This window comes from Cherax quadricarinatus, chromosome 94 (assembly GCF_038502225.1).
Source record: "Cherax quadricarinatus isolate ZL_2023a chromosome 94, ASM3850222v1, whole genome shotgun sequence".
Classification (NCBI taxonomy): domain Eukaryota; kingdom Metazoa; phylum Arthropoda; class Malacostraca; order Decapoda; family Parastacidae; genus Cherax; species Cherax quadricarinatus.
In genome coordinates this window covers 5,066,837-5,084,200 of record NC_091385.1, presented here as the reverse complement: position 1 = coordinate 5,084,200, position 17,364 = coordinate 5,066,837, and the positions used below count along the sequence as shown (strand labels likewise).

Below are 17,364 nucleotides of genomic sequence, written 5' to 3'. Positions count from 1 at the left end.
GTATCGAGCCTTCCAGTGTCCGGAAAAGAAACCTCGACCACAGTGGAAGATATTATTATTATTATGGGGAGCGCTAAACTCTTAGGGATTATACAGGGCCTGTGGTGGGGAGGATGGAAGGAATTGAGGCTTAATTCAGGGAATTGAATCACGGATCCAATGTCCTAGAGCCCCTCACCATTCCTTCCCCCCTTGATGGGGGGAAGGAAATTAAAATTTTGATTGGACTTTTAATTCAGAGGGTTAGTCACCCAGGATAACCAAGAAAGTCAGTGCGTCATTGAGGGATTTTCTTATTTCCATTTTCCCTTCAAGGAAGGTTCCTTGATGTTGGTGAGGGGCTCTTGATTTAGGGAATTGGATCTGTGCTCCAGTTCCCCGAATTAAGCCTGAATGCCTTCCACATCCCCCCCCAGGCGCTGTATAATCCTCCGGGTTTAGCGCTTCCCCTTTGATTATAATAATAATAATAATATTTCCATTGTGGGCCTTCAATCTTGTTCCCCAGGATGCGACCCACACCAGTCAACTAACACCCAAGAACCTACTTACTGCTAGGTGGACAGGGACAGCAGGTATAAGGAAACATGCCTAATGTTTCCCCCCGGCCGTCGATCGAATTATGGACACAGTGTGTGAAGCGAGAGCATTGCCTACCAGGCCATGGGACACCTAACTTATTATATTTCCAGTATGCTCTGAGGCCAGCAAGAAGGCGCAGGCACAATCCAGGATCTCCTGACGTTCTGGAGGGTCAAACTCCTCCCCATTGAAACAAGAGAGGTAGGGTACAAGACTGCACCCTAAATGTGCTCAAGGCCGCACGGAGGAAAAGTCCATGCAGAATGGTAATGGGGGCACCACAGTAGGATGTGCTCCACCGTCTCAGGCTGAGAGGGACGCCATGGGCGTCTGAAGGCAGTGCAGGCAAGTTGCCAGCCATGAATCCCCATCTCAGAGGTGAGTGCAACATCCACTGAACGATTGAGATGACAAGCCCATGGGCAAGGGCCATTGAAAGATCGGACTGAGCTCAGTGCTGAAGAAGGGAGTGTGCCAGATCCTCCTGCCATAAATGGCGGATTTTCCTCCAAACACCTTTGGTGAAATCACTGGGGCCCAGTGCAAGGGAGGTAATGGTAGGGAGTGTGAACATGGGAGGCTGCTCGATCAGTCACTTCATTGCCCCGAATGCCATCATGAGCTGATATCCACTGAAGGAAGATGCTCCAACCTGGACTTCACAAGAAGTGAAACTGAAGCTGTCGGACAAAGAAATGGAGGGACCACGACAGGCAGAAGACATTGGGAATCAGAGAAGAGAACCACAGGCTGAGGAGGAAGGTGAGAAAGGGCGAAAATCAAAGCCTGGTGAATGACAAAGAGCTTCTATCCAAGGACTAACTGAGAGGGGTCTCAATGCCAAGTTTGACACAGAGAAAGATCAGCGATGAAAGCAGCTGTGGACGTTGGAGGGGAAGTTCGTGATGAACCGTCCATGTAGGTAGAGAATGAAGAGCCATACGTGACAGTATGAAACTCTTCAAAGAGAAAGGCTGCCATCCGAGGAGTCTCCCTGTTCCTGCATGGCTAATCCAGGTGGATGTTCCTTTCCAGGTAAATCCAAAAGGTTGACTAGGGAGTGGAGAGGAAAGGGGGTCAGCACCGGCACAGGGAGTGAGGTAGGTCAGGGAACGTCTGGCCCTGGCCATAAAGGAAGGCTGAACCAAACATGGGAAAACAGAGGCTACCACCCACACCTGTGGAGAGGCAAAGAGGCCATACGATGGAGTTGTACCGCAACCTCGCCACAGGCAGCTAACAGCTGCTCCCTCTCACGAAGTCTCCCTTCGATCCCCGCTGGGGAGGGAAAATTTTATTCTACAGACATCACCTCTACTCTTCCATGATGCTGGCACGTCATATGAAGATCAAACCTACCAGTGCTATGGTAAACGATGCCTCCAAGCTTGCTCTTGCAGCTGCCCTTAAAAGCAGCCTGAAAATCAAGTTCTCCTCTTTCAAGGCCTTCATAGTCGTCTACACCAGTGGTGAATAACCCCAAAAAATTATTACTACCACTGTCAAGATTTTAAAAGATCGTGGTTTCACTATCTCTATTTTCTCCATTTCTGAAGGTGAAATGTTCCGTTCTCGTGAATTGGCTTGACAAGATCGTCATGGCCTTCTCCAATGAAGAACTGAAGGCTTCCATCAAAGAACAGAATGCCTGGGCCTCGGTAGACACCATTACCAAGATTCCCATCTCCTCCATGATCAAGATCACCTTTTGACATCACTATGGCTGCCCAAGCTCTTTCTGACAGACTGGCCATCTCTTACATCCACCCAAGCTACATCGAACCTAAATGCTACAAACACATCTCTCCCTGCTGGACCTGCTATTCCTACAAGCATGCTGCCAATGACTGCCCCACCAAGGACAGGAAGTCTGTTTAAACTGTGGAGACGAAGGACACAACTTCAGATCCTCCACCACTACCATTGCTGCAACATGCCTTGTTCGCTAGAATAATCATTATACTCTTGCGGGAAAATGCCCATTAAGGAAGGAAATCATCTCTATGAAAATCCAAGAGGACTTATGCTGCCATTACCAAACTACAATCTGACACCACCAATATTCTCCAAGCCACATAAACACCTTCATCCAGCAACTCCTCAGCACTCCCTGACGGTGCTCCTTCCAATGTGCTGTACTGCATCGTGCAGGCACACCTTGTTAATGCAGCAAACCTTGGTACTCTTAATACCACAGTCAATGAACTCTTCCGTCTAAACATGTCCTTTCAATTTCACTAACACTACACCTTTGGCCGATATCCTTAAGATTATCCCCCAGCGTTGTTAACTTCACCGACCATCTAGGTGAGTACAAATAGGAAGCGTGTCTACCACGCGCTCAGCAGACGGAGGGTCGAGCCTCCACCACCACGTCTTGCGCTGAATGACCCACATGGGTTTAGCGCTTCACAAGAATTAAATATTAAATATTGTTAACTTCACCACACCTGCATACTTGTCACACTCCTCTGGCCAAGACACTGTTCCTGAACCATCTCCAAGTGCAGACAGGACTTCTACCAACAACAAGAATGAGGGGAGATATGATCTTAGTGTATAAGTGGAAGATCAAATCAAATCAAATCAAACCAAATCAAAGTTTATTCTCTATAAGGATTACAATGCGGGGTTTACAGATTTTGGTTATTGTGTGGTTTACATGTAACAAAATACTAATTACAGAGGGGGCCACTAGAACACCAAACAAGGCTGAGCATTTCGGGCAAACTTTGATTAATTCTTAACCCTAAATTATTACAAATTGTGGAGTAAGTTGACTAAATACTAAGTGACTAAATATTAGTTTGTGAGTTTAACAATGTGAATGCTTTTGTTTTGGCACAATACATAGTTTCTATATTGGAGTATAACAGGTATTAACTAAAGGGATATAAATAAGCTCTTTAGGATATCTCTCCAAGAGAGAACGTGCAATAATGGATTCAAATTGGACAAGTTTACATTTAGAATAGAAAGGATATAGGAAAGTATTGGTTTGGAAATACAGTATTTGATGAGGGGGAACAGTCTGCCTAGTAGGGTTATTGAGGCTAAGACCTTGGGTAGTTTCAAATTTAGGTTGGATAAATACATGAGTGAGAGGGCTTGGATTTGAGTGGGACTTGCACATGAGTAAATAGAATTATCAAAGCTTATTGCTAGGGTAGCACTGAAAATTGGGTTGGGCAAATATTGTAAGTGGGATGGGCCAACAGGCCTGCTGCAGTGTTCCTCCTTTCTTATGTTAATTTTAACAACGTTTCTACTGACTTAACCATCACCTCTCAAGTCTATTAGCCAGCTATCAAACTATCAACACATCTTACCACTACTCCTGACGAATCATAGCCACCTGCTAGTACCAATGAAAACCTACCTACTGAATCCTCTTCCGAGAAAGAGGATGAAGAGGACACCCACACCATTACACCAACACGAGACAATCTATTCTACTCATCTCCATCCAACTGCGATACCATGGCTGGCTTGGAACTGTATAAAGGACTCGGTGCTAGGACTGTCAATTATTATTATAATCAAAAAGAAGTGCTAAGCCACAAGGGCTATACAGCTAGGACTGTCAAGGTTTTCCTGTGAGCCATCACATCTCTTTATGCTTACACAAATACTGGAATTCGTCAAACCATACATATACACCTTTGGACACAAAACACAACTGTATCACCTCTCTAGAAGCTTAAATTAGCTTGAAAATGGTTCTTCAGTCAACCCACCTTAAATTATCAGTACAATCAACACCTGCTGCCTTGCTAATCAAGACCCCAATGAAGACCTGCTTGCCCGAGTGCTTAGTTGCTGGGTTTAGCCCTGGTATTTTCTCTTCAACTGAAGACACTTCTCTCCAGTGCTGTTCCCACTTCCCCCACAAGGGTCATACCTAGACTCTCACTCAGTTGTTCGTTCATCCATCACCATTCTTACTGATGAGAGGGGACACTATCCCAGACTCTGTTTCCAAGGCTGTGATAGGGGTGGAGGGAAATACCCCTAACATACTGCAGAGGACTGAATTCTGGAGAATGTCTAGGCAGCAAAAAAGAGTAGGGAGAGGCCGAGCCACATACCTCACTCGCATAGGTGAGCTTGCTGTGATTTATTATTATTATAATCAAGGGGGAAGTGCTAAACCCGGAGGATTATACAGCAGCTTGCTGTGAGCCATAGCCATATAGAATCTATAAAGAAGGCCTTGGTCTACCCCCACTTAGTTTAATATATTTATTATGCACCCCATACTCATCCTGTGGGCAGTAGTCAAAAAGATTAAGAGGTACATAATGGGTCCAGGGACTGGGCCACAAAGTTTTGATAGCTGAACTAGTTACAAAGATAACTAACCATTCACATGTCTACACCTGATCACAACTGCATTGATTTTTTAATGACTGCAATTAAGGTCATTATGGCTCATGTCGTTACATTATTATTATAATCATAACTAAGCACTAAACTCATAAGGGTCATAGAGTGCTGTTCATGGCCATACAGATGCGGGACTGTCTGGGATGTGCAAAATTTTGTTGGGTGATCAAAGTAAGAACAGTGCAATACCATTGTGGTAGGGCCATAAGCTCTCTTACCATCAATCACTGGTCTATACTTACTAATGGGAAATATAAGAATCAATGCAAGTAAATGGTAGATGTAGTACCAACTATCATTGTACAGTGATAGCTCGCATATCCGGCCTGATACTTTCCAAACCTCGCCAGTATCTGAACAGGCCCTGGGAAAGGGCAAAATTCTAAAATTATTGCCAAAACACCAGAACAGCCATTCAGATATTTTCTGCTGCCTCAAAAACTGGAAAAAGTGCCGAAAGAAAAGCGATGGCGAAGCCACAGAGCTTGGAACTCGAGTGCATGATGAAGTGGTACCTGCAACAATGTGGTAGTGGTATGATGGTTCGTGGTGCCAAACTTAAAATGGCTGCAGAAATCTGGGAGGCTGTTATTTGAACCCAGAGTGTCTGGTCCCACTGCCAGACGACGGACTCGTTTTTTAAACCTACAACACTGTTGCCGATGGCAATATGACAATACTGATGCAGATTTTTTTCCCCCTCACACATCCAGAAACTCTGCATTTCCGAACTGGTCTCAGCCTGTATAGTTCGAATATGAGAGGTATCACTGTACATATTATTTTCAGTTTCAGGACAAAGCTTGGGACGGAGGAGAAAAAATTAAACTTCCATGCAGTTTTCCATGGCTCAGGGAAGTGTCGTCATTGTCTAACTTGGCAGTGAATGTGTATTAGATTCATAAAAGTTATTTGTGGTTTTAAATTCCTTTGTAGTGCTCACTAATCTGAAAAAAGTTTGGAGGATTTCTGTACATGGGTTAGGGTGGGTTAGCCCAAAGATGTTAACACCAGTGAGGCTATTTCTTTATATGACACTATCTGATAATAGTGAAAAAAACATGCATTAACCTAGCACGAGTCACAGCAATGAAATGTGTTGCTCAAATTATATTCATGAGGAAGAACTAAACCTATGAGGGTTTTATGGTTAGTAATGTCCAGTTCATTTTTACATGTTAAGAATTTGTCGATAAATATTGACTTCCAAAGATGATCATCACTTCCTTCAATTTTTCAAGCCCTTTAAAACATTCTGACAGATACCAGCGCAAGTAGGGATGTAACAGTCAACTAAGCCATGCAAGATAAAATGATGCTGAAAGGCTTGATCCAGAATTTGGAGCCATTCTATCCTTGCTTAGACCAAATCTGAGTTTCTATTTCCCAAGAATTTTATGATCTCTTATGGGTCATAGTAGCCAACAACCAATATGTATTATCATGGTAAAGTACTAAATTATTAAATCATACAGCATTTGGGGAATAGGAGGGAATCATGTTCAATCCAAGGGAAGAACAGGTTCCATACTTCATCAAGAGCCCCATACTGGCATCAGTGCATCCCTTTAAAAATTAAGTTATTACTTGGCCTGAAAAATTATATAATATACAGTACTGCATATATAGAGCAATAAACCCATCCGTCAATTAACAATGGGTAAGAGAAAGGAGGAAGTCATAGTTGATTTAAGAAATATTTCAGTGAATCTGAACTCAGGGAAGGAGTACGAGCAATGGGAAGAAGCATTTTAATTATATTCAGAGGAAAACCACTAAACCCGTAAGGTTCTTATGGCAGAGGAATCATTATTATACTCGATGCAACATGCTGAAAGGCTGAGGAAGTGTGTTACTGTAAAAGGTGTCCCATAGTATAGCTGCCCTGTAGCTCAATTACTGGCACACTCATTATTATTAATCAAAAGAAGTGGTAAACCTACGATCTATTGCAATCAGCCCACACACTGAGGTCTGTAGTTTGATCACCAGTACGAGTGGAAATATTAGGAAGTGTTTAAGACACCTGCTGTCCCTGTTCACCTATCAGTAAACATGTATCCGAGTGTTAGCCAACTGGTGTCGGTTACAGCCTGGTGACAAAATTGACCTAATTTGCCTGAAATGCTATGCATAACAAGGGGCTTCTGTATAGTATTGTCACTGATGTCAGCTAGGCCTGTATGCCTTGTACATCTACTTGTAGAGCATGTTTATATACGGGTACAGGCGTGTGGATTCCCTAAAAATTAATTTGACAGAGCCGGGCTGCATGCCAAAGCAGTATTTTTATTATTATTATTATTATCACACTGGCCGATTCCCACCAAGGCAGGGTGGCCCGAAAAAGAAAAACTTTCACCATCATTCACTCCATCACTGTCTTGCCAGAAGGGTGCTTTACACTACAGTTTTTAAACTGCAACATTAACACCCCTCCTTCAGAGTGCAGGCACTGTACTTCCCATCTCCAGGACTCAAGTCCGGCCTGCCGGTTTCCCTGAACCCCTTCATAAATGTTACTTTGCTCACACTCCAACAGCACGTCAAGTATTAATCTGTTTTAAATATACAACTGGTAAAGCTCTTCCGATGAAATAGATGTACTTTCCACAAGCTACAGAATTCCTGTTAATGTAGACAAAACAAGTAGTTGGATAACATGTACACCATATTAGGATAAATGTGAATAAAGCAATCAGTCATGTACATTTCTTTATTATATTTAACTGCATTCAATATATTCCACTGTGGATCACAAAATAATTTACATTTTGTACAAGATTCACTATCACTTCATGTAAGTACGTACTTCATATGCAAACATTTACAACAGCAAAAAGTCTGAATAATTGAACATGAAGTGGATAAATGGGTCATAATAGTATTCAAATGAGAACAAAATGGTCACTTCTTGTTCCATGCCTCACGTTCCTTCCTCTCCTTGATCACCTCTGCAAGGTACGGCTGCAGGTAGCGTCCCTTCTCACGATCCTAGATTAAATAGATTTCAGGTTGTCAATTTGCCCAGCACCTCTGACACCAACTTACATAAGTTAAATCATTTTCCTCATTTATACTTTCAGGTTATTACCGGTTTAATATAATGTCGAGAGAAAAAATCTGTTAATAATAGCTGATGACAAAAAATACTGATTGTAGTTTTCCTAAAGCTGTTGTTTAATTTTTTTTTTGTTTTTGCATAAAATCTACTGATACAAGGAGTGAAAATATTCACAATACAATGGTCTAATAACCCTATCACTGTCTGTCACGTAGATCTACGTTATTGATGCCAGGGTTTGTCACATAGATCTATGCCATGAGGCCTGGTCTCAGACCGGGCCGCAGGGGCGTTGACCCCTGAAACCCTCTCCAGGTAAACTCCAGGTAATGCCATGTTCTCAGCTCACTCTGATAAGGTGTGAGAAATAAATGAATGGGTCTGTGCAGCAAGTATGAACAGTGAAGAAAAAAAAATCCTTTCTCACTTGGTGCATGATGGAAAAAAAGCAAAACTGGCCTTGCATTTGATTTAAAACAGAAACTCTGAGGTGTTTTCTAAGATGTTTTATGGTTTTCTTAGCTGCTTCTTGGTATCATTTGATAGACTGGAAGACATACTATTGAAGCAGAGGTGATTTTGCTTAGTTCCAGGGCTGGAAATAGCTTGAAATTGACATCATAGTGGAAATATTTGATTTCAGCCAATTTTCCTGAGAACAAGGAAGGCCCAATGTTCTGTTTTATGGGAATTTACTAGGCCTAATTTAATTGGGGTGCCATAAACCACAATCAATCATTCCTGGTTATGTTTTATTATCCGAGAAATAGCATAAATCCTAGACTCTTTTGTGCTGATGAATTCGAAATGGAAGGCCTAGGGATGTGATTAATGAACAGCAGAAATATTTTAGCGCCTAGAATATCTGGTGTTTATTTTGGACTTTTTGAATATTTTTTTTTTTTAATTTTTGAAAAAAATTGGCCAAAATTACCAACTTAGGTGCACTTTATAGGGTAGTTTTCAAAGTTGACTGGGCAATTTCATATTCAATGAATAGAACGTGAGGTATACTGTACTTGTATACAGTGAACCCTCGACCAACGCTGGCATCGTCTAACGTTAAATCTGACTAACGATACATTTTAACGCATAAATTTTGCCACGACTAGCGCTAAAAAACTCGACCAACGCGATTCGCTCTGTCCGAGACGCGTCCACTTGTGGCCAGTGTTTACAAGCCAGCCAGCCAGCCACCGCGGTCCCATCCAAACATACAATTGGAACATTTCACATTATCACAGCGTTTGTAGTGATTGCACCTGCAAAATAAGTCACCATGGGCCCCAAGAAAGCTTCTAGTGCCAACCCTACAGCAAAAAGGGTGAGAATTACTATGGATATGAAGAAAGAGATCATTGCTAAGTATGAAAGTGGAGTGCGTGTCTCCGAGCTGGCCAAGTTGTACACAAAACCCCAATCAACCATCGCTACTATTGTGGGCAAGAAAACGGCAATCAAGGAAGCTGTTTTTGCCAAAGGTACAACTATGTTTTCGAAACTGAGATCGCAAGTGATAGAAGATGTTGAGAGACTGTTATTGGTGTGGATAAACAAAAAGCAAATAGGAGATAGCATCTCTCAAGCGATCATATGTGAAAAGGGTACGAAGTTGCATGACGATTTAATTAAAAAAATGCCTGCAACTAGTGGTGATGTGTGCTAATGCTAGTGGTGATTGCAAAGTGAAGCCTTGATTGGTGTATCACTCTGAAACTCCCAGTGTTCAGGAAAAACAATGTCTTCAACTTGACACCTCAAGCCCTAATGGAAGGGGATTCCCCTTCTAAACACTAACACCATCCACACTCTTCCCTCCTCCCATTCCATCAATCATCACCAGATCTTCATTAAAGGTAAGTGTCAATTATTCTATTGTTATTAATCTATTGTTATTGTTGTTATTTTAATTATTCTATTGCATTAAACTTAATATTTCATGTGGTAAAATTTTTTTTTTCATACTTTTGGGTGTCTTGCACGGATTAATTTGATTTCCATTATTTATGTGGAAAATTAACTCGACTAACGATAATTTTGACTAACGACGAGCCCTCAGGAACGGATTAATATTGTTGGTCGAGGGTCCACTGTAATAGCTAATAATTTGGTCCGACTGAGCCTTGGACTGCTGGCAAAATATGCTGCTGCGTAAATTACACCCAGACCACTAATTTCGCACCTTGCTAATGCCTTATGTTTTTTTTCACCACATTTTGTATTTTTGGTCTCATTCCCATCAGAATTGTTTTTTAAATATGGACACTGAGCATTTTTAATTTCAGGGACTGGACAGTGAAGTGGTTAAATTAGAAAAAAAAAAAGCTGGTTATCAGATATCCATCATCTTATACATTTTTAAATAAGCCATTCAGTCCTTACATCTACCTGGTTTATTGTTAGGTGGAAAAATATATTGTAAAACATTCACTAAATCACTATGTATGATAGTTAAGAGAGCACCTAGTAGTTTGAGGATAATTAACAGGTTTTTCCTCTATATTTCAACTATCATTTGATAATTTTAACATATCTATGGAGCGAAGTTAACTTTTCTCATGCAGACCTACTCCCTATGTAATAGATTGGTATATAGATCTCACTATCCATGAAATCCCTGGCATGGGCTGCTGTGAAGGTTCCAAAAACTTTTTGTTTCTTTGAGGCCATTTTATAAAAATGGCCTCAAAGATGGCAAGGAGAGAAGACTATTTTGAATGGTTAGCCTTATTGTTACATTAAGTGCTGTGGATATATAGCTGTAAGCCAAGAAATGGGGTTATAAAGGTACTTGTAGAAAGAGTTTTTATACGTTTTACTCACTAAGGGCTCTATTTGTTTGTTCTGGGCCATTGTGACTTTAGTCCAGGAATGATCAAAACATCATAAGGCTTTTGGTGAATTTTTCCAGCCATGATACTGTAACATCCTATTTCAAATAATCAAATACCTTGTCTCAAAAAAAAAAGAAAAAAAAGTTTGAACTTAATTAACAAATTTTGACAAAAAATTAACAAATAGTTATGACAGAAGTGGATAACAATACAGCCTCTCCTCACTTAACAACGTACTCGTTTACCGATGACCCAGACTTACGATGGGCTCTCTGACCACTATGCATACTTAAATGTATATTAGACTTCATTTCCTCTACTCTGTTTATTCAAATACATGTATACAGTACACTACTGCATAAACATTTAAAAATATCCCAGAAATGTTATAAATGGTGCAAAGGTGACACTAAAACAATATCAAAGATGATTAACACAAACCCACTACCATTATAGTATGTTCCTCACTTAGCGACGAATTTGTTTACCAACGGAGTCTTAGGAACGGAACTCCATCATTAAGTGGGAAAAGGCTGTATGCTGTAACAGTTCTCCAATTTAAGATGAAACACTGAACACCAACCTCTTCATAACTAATCCATTGCTCCTTGGGTAGGATGCTTTTTGTCACTGAAAGCTGAAATGCAAGTTGCATTCTGTAGTGACGTTCATCTATCACACTTTGTGGCAAACGTCGCAAGGCTTCCGCTACATCTGGTGTTTCACGTAAGCAGTCATCGTGGTACAATCCTATGAAAATTAATTTAAATTATGGCACAAAGGTGACAAACTGAAGAAGGAAACAATTGCAGAGAGGAACTTTAATGAGATTTTGTTTGTAGAAGCTTCCTCAGTCAATGATTAAGAAGCCTGTTCCACACGTGAAACATCTCAGTTAAGTTTCTACACAACCTGCACACAGCAGAAAGAAACTTATGACTGTTTCAGTCTGACATGGACCATTAACTATTCACACAAAAGCACGAAGGGAAGGGAGCAAGTATATAGACGAGAGGGGAAGAGGGGGGGGGGGCAGGGATGGGAAGATGAAGGAAGTAGTAGAATCAAGTTAGTAGTAGTGGCAGTAAAGTTTCTCTTTGCATCTGTCTTTTTTTCTTCAAATTAAATAATGTATGTCTGTTGACAGTAATATCCTTCTGAAGGACAAATATTTTAACAATTTAGAGTAAATTAAATGCTCAGTTTGGAGAACAATTATACATTTAAAACTTTCTAGCTAGGCAGTACTATTTAAAACATAGTATTAGCACTGATGTTATAGTGTATATTAAAAGTGCTAGCTTTCATAACAAAAATGTACTGGGGTGATAAAAATATTTTTTTAACTAAACATCTGTCTACTACCAAAGCAGGTGACACTCACTATCGTTCATTCAAGCGCCATCTTTCCAGAAGTGTGCTGACATCACTATCTTATTACCCGTGGCTTGGTTGGCAACGTTCTCACCTCATACACTGAGTGACCATGGTTCAATCCCCAGCATGGTTGGAAACACTGGGGACAATTCCTTACACCTGCTGACCCTGTACACCTAGCAGTAATTAGGTACCTGGGCGTTAGCCGACTTGTGTGGGTGGCATCCTGGGAAACGAGACTGAAGGACTCCAATCGAAAGACAGTCTTGGGTTATCCAGGGTGGCTAACCCAAGGAAGAGTTCAGCAAATCATGGAAAATGCCTCACTCATAGGAACCTGTTGTCCAGTTTGGGCAGCTAGTTTCACACGTTCTGTCATTTACGTAATTTTGTATGCATTTCATTTCAGTGTGTGTGAAATTTGAAAAAATGGTGATTTAAAAAATCCAAACATATCTTAACAGGTTTGCCTGAATCCCATTTCATAAACCCAGCCACTCCAGGGTACAATATATAAGGTATTTGATTTTATTTACTTCAATTTCTACTGCAGTACTAGATAATGGTAATAGTACATTCATTATCAAAGACAATGATACTATATTCTTTAACATGATAATGATCATAGTATATTCATTAACAATGACAATATAGTAGCATATTCATTACCAAAGAATGATACAATATTCATTAACATGATAAAAAGAGTATATTCATCAATAAAGACAAAGTATATTCATTAACAGGATAATGGTCATAGTATATTCATTAACAAATTCATAACGAAGACAACAATAGCAGTATATTAACACAATAACGGTCATAGTATATACATTAACAAAGACAACAATAGCAGTATATTCATGAACATAATAATGGTTATAGTATATATATTAACAAAGACAATGACAGTAGTATACTGATTAACATAATAATGATCATAGTATATACATTAACAATGATAAAGACAGTACAGTACTATACAGTATACATTAAGATAAAATAAGATTAAGAGAGATAATGGTAAAAATCTTGCAATTTCATGAACTAGTAAATTGTAATAATATTCGTAGAATTACCGACAATATGTGAAGTAAAAGGACACAAGTGCAACGAATGTGACATTTTTATTGTGGCAACGTTTCACTCTCCAGGAGGTTTATCAAGCCGTAACGACTTGACAAAGCTCCTGGAGAGCGAAACGTTGCCACGATAAAAATGTCACATTAGTTGCACTTGTGTTCTTGTACTTTACAAGTAGTAAATTATCCTGCATTACTAACCTTCCAGGTTAATAATCCAAACAAAAGCTTATATATCTTACCAAGCTGATTGAAGCCTGAAGCCTTAAATGTGTATCTTTTGAGTGCGTTGGTAAGCTGGGCTGTTGAAACAGTAAGAATATTAAAATAAACAATAATTATAATAATAACTGAGATGTTGAAACATTAAAATGAAAAATAATTATAATAATTATAACTGGGATGGTTGAAAGAAATATCATTAAAACGAAGAATAATTATTAGCATAATAATAGGGTAGGTGACACAATTATTAAGAATATTAAAACAGAATAATTATAATAATAAAGTTAAGCGCTAAACCTGCAAGTCACGCAGCATTAAAATGAAGAGTAATAAGAAAATTTAATTGATATTTTCAAGCTTAACCTCTAATTCCCTGTAAGGTGGTTCCTTGGTGCTGGTGCGAGGCTCTTGATCTGAGGAATTGGATTTTTCCTCCCCCTTGGATCGAACCTGACTGTCTCCCATTCCCTCGGGAGCTGAATGACCCCTGTGGGTTCAGCGCTCCCTCACAGTAATTTAACACTACTGTATTCACGAGAGCGCTAAACCCGTATGAGACACAATCAGATTCGACCCCAGGAAAGGCAGAACTGGTCCAAATCCTTGGATCAAGAGCCCCTCGCCGGCATCAATATGTCGTAATAATCAAGGCAATTTCAGCTCCATTTACACAATAAAAAACAGGTTAAAGTAGCATTAATAATCGCAGACCATCATCAATTTTAGTAATGCATTTTGGAGTTAAGGATAATTGACTATTTACCCAAAAAACCGACGGATTTTGCAGTTGTGGCGGCCATGTTGCCTGGGTGGTGCAGGAGGTGTTAAGGGCCACCACCGCTCAACCTTTATTAACACCTCCTTATCTAAGCCAAAGTAGTAAATATAATAAGTAGATAAAGTAAATATAGTAAGTAAAGTAAAATATAGTAAATAAAGTAGGTAAAGTGTGGTAAGTAAAGTAGACAAAGTATAGTAAAGTAAGTATGGTAGGTAAACTAGGTATAGTAAATAAAATAGGTAAAGTAAATATAGTAAGTAAAGTAGGTAAAGTAAGTATAGTAAAATAAGTGTTAAAATATAGTAAGTAAAGCAGGAATAGTAAGTAAAGTACAGTAGAAAAGTAAGTAGGAACTCTCTCCAGGTAATAAGTAGGTGTCCCGTGTCCTGTAGAACTGTTGGTAGTGCACTCAGCTCACACACTGAGGTCCACAGTTCGATCCCCGGTACGGGTGAAAACATTAGGGACATGTTTCCATAAGACAACTGCTGTCCATGTTCACTTATCAGTACAATAGATAATGGGGTGTTAGTGGACTGGTGTGGGTCGCATCCTGGGATAAAACTAACTTAATTTTCCCGAAATGCTCTGCATAACAAGGGTCTTTCTATTATTAGTAGTATGTCACTGATGTTAGCTATGGTCTGTATAAGTTGTATTATGTACTTGTATTAATACTTGTTGTATTATGTACTTGAGTAAAATGAAGTAGGTAAAGTGAGCAAGTAAGTTTATTTAGGTACAGGAACACAAGTGCAATTATCATATATTGAGTGATAGCATAGTCACCTTATTTTCCACCATCCACAAGCAATTATGGAGGTCCCGCAAATTTCCTGTCCCAATTCTTCAGCCGGGGACATTAACACGGGTTCCTATTACAAATTCGGGCCGAAATACCCAATTATGACCTCGATGACACTGGATTAAATTTCACTATGAACAGTCCAGTGCTCACATTTATACTATGGCATTATCTTCCCTGTATCACTCTGCGGCCGCTGCACACCCTCCTTCACACAAAATTTATTGAAGGGTCAACTCAGCATCACATTTTAATACGAAATTATATAATAACAATGGTTATAAATGACCATAATTTTTAAAGGGGTGGAGGGGTAAGCCAGTGGAAGGCCTCGATCAGATGACCAAAAGCTCCAACGGCAGGTCATCATCTAAGACCCGCGTCAGGAAACACTTGTCCTGTTTCCTGACGAACCTTACCTAATCTAACCTACGAAATTATGTTATTCACATTTACGCATCCTGAATTTAGGAATATAAAAAAAATTCCACATACGTAGTGACCTGTAGTGGGATCGAATCCTGGTGACTGTGATTTTTTTCTGTATATACCTACTTGTTTCTGCATGATATAAAAATCGCTTGTAATGTCAGAACATACAGGAGACTGAAATACCTTGAAACCATAATTGAGGTCCACTGATGTGCCCAGGCTGGGAAGAAACATGGCTTGTAAACCAGGCTGCCCAGCTTATGAGGCATCTGTGACCGAGGTATCTAGAGCGTCACTTTGGGAACCTTGCTAACCTCTCTGTAGTGGGATCGAACCCTGCTGACTGCGATCTTTCTCTGTATAGTAACATATGTGTAAATTACTCACCAGGATAAATAATAGTTCTTATGCAGTGAAAATTTGTCTGTCATTCCAAGACACGTGTGCTAGATGTGTTAAGTGCTGCGGGTTTGGAGTAATTAACAAGTAGTACAGTGTTGGTAACTCTCGAGACGACTGTGGGCCCAGTGAATGACCTTGAAAATCGCACTGCGACCCTCAGGCCACTACACCCATATTGTCTGTGTCTAGCGAGGTGAATATTCCTTCCTTGTCCCTTCTCTCTTATGGAATAAAGGCGGTTTCGCTGACCCAAAAGTAACAGACTAACTCTTCAATCTCAAGCAGCTGAACTAAAAGTGACCTATGGATGTGAACGAAGTAAATGATGGTGAAGGCGAATTCGTACGTTTTAGAAGTAAGGGAGCTTTGAAAAAAGAAAGAGGATTTCAAAGGAGGCTTGCTGCAAGAAACAACGAGAGCAACAACAACCATTGCAAAACGGTTAGGCTTGATTTCCCTGCTAACACTGAGTTTGAGGTCAAGTTTAGATGGTTTTACGAAGCTTCATTAGACAACCCAGAAAAAAACCTTCGGATTCGCTTTCGTCATGACGAGGATAATTACGTTTTTGTTACTAACGACCCAACATTCATAGAAAAACTTCTTACTCATAAATATGCTATCATCCAACTCCAAGCTGCCCCACCAAGATCACCTAAAGTACTTATTGTTATCCACAATGTCAATAAGTACATGGATCCTAAATTCCTGTTGTCAGATCAAGTTGCAAACCCTCGTCGACTTCCAAATGATCTGATATTGGCTGAGTGGATTGGTCAAGGGACTCCACCATCATATATCTACTCTCGTGCAGCGCTTAACAGGAGTTACAAAATAGCTTTGTACAAACCACCTCACCGTAGATGCTACAAGTGTCAGCGTTGGGGTCACGTTGCTTTTAAATGCTTTAGTAAGTCACACTGGTGTGCAGTGTGTGCCAAGGCCCATCCTTCTCACCAGTGCTATGATATGATCAAGAAACACCAGACCGTTGCATTAGAATGTATCAATTGTAAGACTCCAGGAGTCACAGCTGCTCATGCTGACTGCAGAGCGAAAGCTGCCCACATCGCTAGCCGCAGGGCTCCCGCCTCACCCATCACCCCCATGATGAGGCAATAGGCCTACCAGATACTTCATGTCTGAATACTGACCCATGCCTGAACTCAGACAATATGGTTGAGCGAGTCACTCTGGGAGTACATCAACAGAGCACGATCACGTCTGCTATCAACACTAGTAATGCTGCTGGTGTTGACACCATCTGTCTGGCTGAGTCAGCTGTCAGTCAGCCACCTGACTCAGCTGATCGGGACTTCATACTTCCTGATGACGCTAGTCTTGCTGGGGTGGTACACAACATGCAGCTGCGCATAACAGTACTGGAGAAGCAA

At 40.4% G+C, this 17,364-nt stretch overlaps 1 protein-coding gene across 2 annotated transcripts; it reads right to left on the bottom strand.

Annotated features, from left to right (window-relative positions):
- Positions 1 to 7,670: 7,670 nt before the first annotated feature.
- On the bottom strand, positions 7,671 to 17,143 carry LOC128700880 (cytochrome b-c1 complex subunit 7). 2 transcript variants are annotated; one of them, XM_070104734.1, is made up of 4 exons: positions 17,125 to 17,143; positions 13,568 to 13,627; positions 11,450 to 11,616; positions 7,671 to 7,962 (listed from the first exon to the last, which is right to left on the bottom strand). In XM_070104734.1, the coding sequence occupies exons 1-4, from the start codon at positions 17,126 to 17,128 to the stop codon at positions 7,876 to 7,878; spliced, it is 318 nt and encodes a 105-aa protein (XP_069960835.1). In that variant the 5' UTR covers positions 17,129 to 17,143; the 3' UTR covers positions 7,671 to 7,875. The 2 variants fall into 2 exon arrangements, with proteins under 2 accessions (XP_069960835.1, XP_053650326.1); XM_053794351.2 differs by lacking the exon at positions 17,125 to 17,143 and adding an exon at positions 14,314 to 14,411.
- Between the last annotated feature and the right edge of the window lie 221 nt (positions 17,144 to 17,364).